At 46.5% G+C, this 8,572-nt stretch overlaps 1 protein-coding gene across 1 annotated transcript in view; it reads right to left on the bottom strand.

The window, feature by feature from the left end:
* The window catches only part of DOCK11 (dedicator of cytokinesis 11), a 147,138-nt gene that overhangs the window by 98,342 nt on the left and 40,224 nt on the right, over positions 1–8,572 (bottom strand). The window contains exons 17-20 of the mRNA XM_077771917.1: positions 6,559–6,743; positions 6,400–6,465; positions 4,469–4,561; positions 1,741–1,864 (exon numbers count right to left, since the gene is read on the bottom strand). Coding sequence (XP_077628043.1) covers positions 1,741–1,864; positions 4,469–4,561; positions 6,400–6,465; positions 6,559–6,743 — 468 coding nt within the window. The remainder of the gene's footprint in view (positions 1–1,740; positions 1,865–4,468; positions 4,562–6,399; positions 6,466–6,558; positions 6,744–8,572) is intronic.

Genomic DNA, 8,572 nt, shown 5'->3' with positions numbered 1-8,572 from the left:
CCACTTAACGACGGGCAGTAACATGTGACGAGTGACCCACAAAATGACCATGTCCTGTGGTCTTGTGTTCCGCCAGATTTGTTCTCAACCACTGAGGTCCCTGCCCTGAACAAACCGCGATTTCTATGGGGATAGAGAACAGGACCACGCTCTCCCTAAGGGATACTTCCTGATATCTTCAGTCCGGCTGCCTAGTGGGCATCACTCAGGTGTCTCGCCAGCTCCTCAAACCCCACATCCCCCCAAAACCTATATTCCCCACCCGTGATCCTGCTGCTTGGAAATTCCTTCCATCCAGTTTTGAAACTTCAGTGCTAACTCTGAACGCTCTCTCTAGTGGCCAACCATTTACCAGACCCGGCATTTCTTCTCCAGCAATACCTTTTTCGCCATCTCCCTGCTACTGCCGTAGCGTGGGCCCCTTCCCTACTAGACCTCTGAGGTACCCCTCGCTGGCGTTTCTTCCTTCTTTCCTGCTCCAACTCCCTCCGCCGTTATCCGCTGCCCAGTGGGCTTCCTGCAGAACAGCTCTTACCGGTGTTTGCCACCCTTCAAGAGTTCCAGATTGGTGACAGAATGCAATCAGATGCACAGCCTGGCATTCAAGGCTTTCCATGATCTGACGCCTCCTTATCAACCCGACATCCTGTGATTCGCCTCCCAGCACGCTATGCTTGGGTGGTATTGAACTATGTGCGGTTCCCTTGGCCACCCCCCTCAATACTCCACGTCGCTTCGTACAGGCTGCTCCTTTATCCTGGGATCCTCGACCTTCCTGCCATCACTGCATTCTCAATCTCAACCCCGCCCCTTGCAGGCCTCACCCAAACACCCTCTCCTCCCAGAAGCCTTCCCAGATTCCAGGCCCCTCGTCCCTCCACCAGCTGAAGTACTAACTCGCTATTCTCTGCGATCACACAGCACCACTTTCTCGGTTAACTACTACTTTTGATCTCGTATTGTAGCTGTCCACAACTACACTTCACCGGCTAGGCCCTATGCCCACCTGAGATCTATGTCGGATTCTCCGCAGGACCTACGATCATGTCTTGCACATAATAAGCACACAGACGTCGTTGGTGAATGAATGAATGAATGAATGAATGCATTCAAGGCTGATCCAGGCTATCCTGGATCTCAATCCCAGAGCATGCTGACGTTTATACAGTGGGGATGGCACCCACCACGTTTACAAGGCCTCTATGGCCTCCTAAAGAAGCATCCTACGGCTTTACCTCCAGCCTTGCAGAATGGGGCCAGGACTGGGGTTTCATGACTTGAGTTTATTCCAGATCATGGCTTCTGTTCTGTTCTCACTAGAACCACGTGGCCCCCAAGCTCCCCTCAGGCTCAAAAATGTCCCCAGCTCTGGGCTCACTTCTCCCTCCCTCAAGGAGCCAAACTGGAATGTTCTGGTTGCTGGGCCATTCTACATAAAAGAAAGAACACAAATACCGCCTATCACAATATGCGTCCCTGCGTGAGAGGCATGATTCTGTGTTGTGTGTATTGCTGTATGTGACTTCCAGTCCAAGCACACAGGCAAGCACTTTGACGTGTCATGTGGTAGAAATGACGGTCACATGAACATATAATTCGTCTTATACCGATGAACTTTCTAACTCTGAAATGTGCTTTATTTTTAAGAAGGGTTCGCAGCCTGAGGAAAAGAGGCCTGTTGCATTCTAGACAATTCCATCTCAAATAGTCGCAGAAAGAGACTTTAAAGGGTACACGCACCTGGAGTTTCAACCGTGTCCTGCTTTTTGGTCGTTCCCTTTGTGTTAATTTCACAACTTACATGATAAAATGTGAAAAGCAAATGATGTTTTTGATGCAGGTGAATAGGAAGCTCGATTTTAATCTGCAATGACAGCAAAATTACACACAGCATTTTGTTTCGGTTTTCACGGTCAGGCTGGACTGTCAGACCTTCAGTTTGGTTTCTTCGTTACTTTCCCAATGACATATTTTTCTAAATGGCAAGCCCAGTCGTCATATAATAGATACCATTTAAACATGCTTTCAAGGCTTTTCCAGTCAGTTTCAACATGGAAACCGTATTCTCCTGGGCTGGGAAGGCTGACTTACTACTTTTGCTGGATAGGCCGGTGGATTCTTCTGGACTCAACTCTGCAGCAGGATTTTCAGAACACTGGATTAAAACCACAGCCTCACAGCCCAGGGATAGCATGTAACACAAACTGAGTCAGTGAATACGATCTACCCAAAATGCGTACTGGATTTGAAAGGCTTCTTTTCTCTAAAGTGTTGCCTTCCTTTCTGCGAAAAAGTAAGCTTTGCAAATAAACGTGCAAAAAGTTACCATGGTATTATGGTATCCACCAATTACAGTTCACATAAATATCCTTTGAAGCAAAACGTGAAGTTGACTTAAAGAAATAACAATTGTAGGGACACCTCAGTGGCTCAGTCGGCTGGCGTCTGACTCTTGCTTTCGGCTCAGGTCATGGTCGCACAGATTCGTGGGTTTGAGCCCCACATCTGGCTCTGCGCTGACAGGACAGAGCCTATTTGGGATTCTCTGTCTCCCTCTCTCTCTCTCTCTGCCCCTCCCCCACTCACAGCGTGTCTCTCTCTATACATAAATAAATAAATAAATAAATTTTATTTTTATTTTTTAATGTTTATTCATTTTTGAGAGACAGAGATANTACCCTTGACACATGAATTTAATCCTAAAAATGAATACTTTTCTCTTAAGATTTATTTTATTTTTAGAGAGAGAGAGCACGAGTGAGGGAGAAGGGCAGAGAGGGAGAGAGGGAGAAAGCATCTTAAGCAGGCTCCATGCTCAGCATAGGACCTGATCCCTTGACCTTGGGATCATGACCTGAGCCAGAATTAAGAGTCGGACGCTCAACCGACTGAGCCACCCAGGCGCCCCTACAAATGAAGGCTTTAATACAAACCCCCAGCCTCAAGTGATTTTCTAATCAGGACGCAGCCAGATACCTGCAATGCCTCCCGGAGGTATGTAGCGACAAATTGCGGGTTTAACTGATTTGACATACATGCATTTACCTCCTGGTCAAGACAGACTGAATGACTGAAAAGCCTGTTTCTTTCTGGCATCCTAAAAATGACGTGGGTTACTTCTACCTGACCAAGTTTTCTGCTCCGACTGGCGCTGAGTACAGAGGAGGCCAAATTCAAAGAGCTGGGCCGAATGATCACTCACACAAGGCGTGGTTTTGGCATTAGAACTGATTTCTCTTGTAGGTGGATCTCACCACAGCCCATTCACAGTGTCCACGCCATCCGAGTATCTAATGGTCTGCTGCACATAAACGTGGGCATCCTCTCTCCATGGGTGGCTAACCCACAAAGGTGCCGCTGTTCCCCCTCGCCCCCCACTCCCTACAAGGCTAAGGCGTGAGGCTTCAGGCTGGGGGGCGAGGCCTCCACGGAAGAGCAGGTGGACCCGGGCATATTGTAACAGCAGTTGAGGGGTGAGCTTCAGACAAAGAGCCCCGAGGAGCAGAAACTGCAGCGCTCCCCGCCTGGGATGCGTATTCGGGTTCTTGGAGACACGTGGGAGTCAAACCCAGTCTGCAGATTTGGATCAGCCTGGGACATGCCGACTAGGAGAGGCTGTGACTGAGACACTAAGAGTGACTCTGAGAAGTACACAGAGACGTAGAGATGGAGGAGGAAAGGGAGGCAGAGACTGCGCCAGAGAGGTAGACTGGGGAGGGGAGCACGGAGCCTGGGAGACGGTACCAGACCCCTTTGTCTACACTGCACTGAGGCATTAGAGCAGCCAGAAGGATTCTGGTGGCCGTCACGTGCTGCCGTGTCTCCCAAAGTCTTTCACATACAGAGAGGCTGCACCCGCAGCCCCACACAAAACCACAGGAAGAAAAATCTAGAATGGCCTTAAGAGAAATCTGTCCTGAATTTCTCATTTTATTTAAGTTTGTTTATTTATTTTGAGAGAGAGAGAGAAGAGGGGCAGAGAGAGGGAGAGACAGAATCCCAAGCAGGCTCTGCACCGTCAGCACAGAGCCCAATGCAGGGCTCGAATTCACAAACTGTGAGCTCATGACCTGAGCTGAGATGAAGAGTCGGACACTTAACCGACTGAGCCACCCAGGTGCCCCAGAATTTCTTATTGTAAAGCAGAGGAAATGGAGACTCAGAAAGGGATAGGGACTTGTTCAAGGTCATCGAGCCAGCTGTCGTCAAAGCTACGGCTAGAATCCTAGTCTCGCGTTTGGGTCCTACATTGTTACCTTGTGCCAGAGCCCCTCCAATTCGTGGGCAAATCTTCTGTCAGCAAAGGGCCCCAAGCAGGCAGCGGCCCCACATCTTGGTGTGCCACTTTCTATTTCCGTGGGACAAGGGACTCCAAGGGCAGATAAAATGATGGAAAGGAAGGAGAAAAAAAAAAAAAGAAGAGCCACCACTGTGTTTTATAAACATCCGGGAAAAAATGCATTCTTACCTCATCATAGAACTCTGGATTTTGGTTGTGATGCGAGACAACAGCATAAGCATTTGTGGTAAAGACAGACCCTGCAGGTTTCCCATAAATACACTGCAAAAGAAGGAAACTGAGTCACCGATCTCAGTGAGAAGGTCTTTACACATAATGCAATGGAACCATATCCCGGCAGAGGCATCTGTGGGCACAAGGCCATGGCCAAGCCCACTCAGCTCTCACCATGACTTTGTAAACTCCGGATCGTTTACCCGCACTCCAGCCATCAGCCTCAGATACCGCCTAACTTGGTTGCATGGATATCAAAGAAACGCACTTCCAAGTTCATCGACAGCAAGGAGTCAAACATGGCTAATCATTTGGAAAGGAAACACCCTGAAACCGGATCTGGAAAGCTTCCGTCTCTGACGCTATTTGCATCTCTTAACTAAAGAGGCTCCCCCAGCCCCAGTTAGCAATATTTCCTGAACGTTCCTTGTGTGGTGGGCAAGGTGAGGGATTAACACACACCCCCACAGACACAGACACAGACACAGACACACACCAGCAGACACATGCGTAGCCTAAAGGAATTAAAACTGGAATGAATGTCCGTGAGGCTACAGACAAGCTCACTGTTCTCTCACTTTATGAGCCACCTTTGAAAAGTCAACGGCTTTCTGTTATGCCAATAAAATAAATGCAAGGCTTTCTATGGTTCTTCGAAAAGATCCAATTTCATTGCTGGTGGGAGTTTTGCACTTCCATAGTGCCTAACAAGCTCAAGGGTAAATACAGAGAGTCAGCATGGCTTGCTTCACCCTATCACTTTCAGAGCCAGCCTCTAGGCCAGCTACGAAATGAAATGAAGACTCCATGTGAATAGATCGCCAGTTCTCCTCTAAATATGCTTCTTTCTGAAGGCAATTTGCAGGAACTGCCGAGAAGTAACGTAAGAATCTTGAAATATACAAAAGGATATTGCATGGGGGATAAAACAAATAGTTCTCATCTGCAGTGAAGGGAGAATCAGAGACCATGCATCTAATTTGAGCCAGCTAATTCCTAACTTAGGTTTCTTGGTGGGGGGTGGGAGAGCAAAAAACAAAAAATCAAAAAACAAAAAAAAAAACGCAAAAAAAAAAAACCCACAAAAAGCAAAAAACAAAAACAGCAAAAACACCTCTTTTCAAAGGTAGGGGTTAATACACATTCAACGACTTAGTCAGGGGCTCCCAGCCTCCTTCCCCAGGAGGTTTGAGTGGAAGACTTAACCATCCATCTGTCTGATTTAGGCTCAAGCTAGAGAGGTGGAGAGTCAGATAAACAACTCGTGAAGGTTTGATGTTCTCGGATTTCTCTCTCAGGCCTCTGATTAACGTGCTAACGAGTGAAAACGTAAAGGCGCGCTGTGAAGTGATAGGTATTTAAAGACTGTTCTAGCAGCTAATCCAGAAATTCTGCTCTTCCTGCATCGCTAATACAAGTTTGGAGGCACCATTTGGCCTGTCACAGAGGAGGAGTCCCATCTCAGATCAAAGCAGTCATGCTGTGCTTCTGTTTGCTCAAAGCCTATTCAGGTTTCAAGGAGAAAGGAGTTTACTGTCCCCTGATGATATCATTATAAACTGACAGGTCATAGGAGAAAATGACCTTGTGATTGCACATCAGAGCCACGTGAAATCAAAGCGGAGCAAAGGCAAAAATCGGCTGTATGAAGCTTACCCCATTTTTTTTAAAGCTACACATGCTCCTATCTCATTCCCTTATTTTTTTTTTAATTTTGAATCCTGGCAGTTAAGGTGTGAGGGCAGAAAAGGCAATAGTATGTGTGTCACTTTAGTACATTTTCTTTATGGCGCTTAAACAAACTAAGCTTAGCCTGGGACACCACCAAGTACCACGGTCTTTAGAGCTTTCCTAAAAGTGCACGCTTATTAAGATCATGAACAAACCTTTAGAGCGCGGGCATCGCTTTCATCTGAATCCCGGAATTCCACACAGACTGCGATGTTCCTCGCCTAAAAAGGATTAACCATTCGAAATGAGTCTTGGTACCGGCGAACTGTAAATAACATCTTGTACCCCACAATGTATGGTTCACGCCGCTTTACCTTGGCAAATGTCTTCTGGCTATCATATTTTAATTGCAAGGGGTAGACGTACAGATGGTTTTTGTAAATTGTAAACGGATAACAATATTTTGTCATTTCTGGAACAAACTCTTCGACCTCCACGGTAATATTTTGACAATTCTTTTCAAAAGGCTTCAGGGGCACATATGAAGAAGTAATACAATCTACATCAGAAGAAAAGAAAACAGGCGAAGAGAAAACAACTGAGCAGTGACGAACACATTCCCGCGTTGATAAAAGGACACGCAGACTGTGTTCGCAAAGAGTGATTTAACAGAATTCTGAGCAACTGACGAAAGTCCTACAACCACTTTAAGAACCCAGAAGGACAAGACAGCAAAGGCTGGGTCTGATTTCAGTGGAACAATCCCAACCAGACGTGGAGTGCTAGTTCCTTCTCAATGTGGAGTGATTTGCCAAATATAACACATCATAATTTTGACAAATTTAAACTCTGCAAAGAAATCCATTACATTTTTCCTCCTGTGGCTGCAATTTAGCTCTCACTGCAAATTTTTATTGGGATCAGGGAACTAACAGTAAATGTATGCCTCCAATTAGCTCATGAGTAGTCACTCTGAAAAACTTGGTGCAGGTGCAATTTTCACCCAAGAAATAATGGAGGCCTTTGGAAACAACAGATTGTAGGATGTGTTACCCATGATAAGTTCAAGACTCCCAAAGGTGAAAAACACAAATGCTCAGAAAAGGGCGGCAGCCCGGGCGACTGAAGTTGCCATCGCAGGGCACCCGGGTGGCTCAATTGGTTAGGTAGGCGTCCAACTTCAGCTCAAGTCGTGATCTCGCGGTTCGTGAGTTCAAGCCCCACGTTGGGCTCTGTGCTGACAGCTCAGAGCCCGGAGCCCGGAGCCCACTTCGGATTCTATGTCTCCCTCTCTCTCTGCCCTCTCTTTATTTCTGAGAGAGAGAGAGAGACAGCATGAGCAGGGGAGGGCAGAGAGAGAGAGGGAGATACAGAATGTGAAACAGGCTCCAGGCTCTGAGCTGTCAGCACAGAGCCTGACACCAGGCTCAAACCCACGAGCTGTGAGATCACGACCTGAGCCGAAGTCGGACGCTTAACCGACTGAGCCACCCAGGCGCCCCAAAAATAAATAAACATTTAAAAAAATGTGAAGTAGCCATCGGAATAGAGGGGATTCATATACCTGACAACACAGTATTTTCTGTTGTGTGTGGTTTCCTCCAATTATTACCGTGATACTTACAACAGACTCTCTGCAGATACAGAAGAAAGGCACACAAGAAACAACTGACCGCTTTACTATCCCGAGATAACTACTGTTAGTATTTTGGCGTATTTTCTTCCAGTCCCCTTTCCATACATGTTCTATACAATAATACAAAATATAACAATCCAAAAAATCCTACTAGTGCTGTATACACAGGACTTCATCCTGGGATATTTTTGGCATTTTACATACTGTTTTACCCTGTGCACTCTTCATTTTTTTATTTTTTTATTTATTTCTAGGAGAGAGAGAGACAGCGTGAACAGGGGAGGGTCAGAGAGAGAGGGAGTCACAGACTCTGAAACAGGCTCCAGGCTCTGAGCTGGCAGTCAGCACAGAGCCCGACGCGGGGCTCGAACCCACGAACCGCAAGATCATGACCTAAGCGAAAGTCGGACGCTTAACCAACTAAGCCACCCAGGCACCCCTGGACTCTCTTCTCCTTCACTGCCCCTCCCCCACTTGCACTCTCTGTGAAAAATGAACAATAATAAGTAAAAACAAAAACAAAAACCTGAGTACAGTCTGCCAGAGACCGCCTCACTTTATGTCTGGTTTCCACCCTCTCTGTGAAATTCACTCTGTCTGATTCCATCTCATTCCTCTGTTTCACATTAGTCCTCATCAAAGTACTTGTCAAATACATATTTGTCCTTGTCAAAATATCTTGTGTTATCTTGGTTTTAGCTGTGGCTTATTGGGTTCTGATGGTCTTTCTTTCTTTCTTTTTTTTTTTTTTT

Source organism: Crocuta crocuta, unplaced genomic scaffold, assembly GCF_008692635.1.
Source record: "Crocuta crocuta isolate KB4526 unplaced genomic scaffold, BGI_CrCroc_1.0 scaffold1269, whole genome shotgun sequence".
Classification (NCBI taxonomy): Eukaryota; Metazoa; Chordata; class Mammalia; order Carnivora; family Hyaenidae; genus Crocuta; species Crocuta crocuta.
Note: the sequence above shows the minus strand (reverse complement) of the source record. Positions and strands in the feature narration are given on the sequence as shown.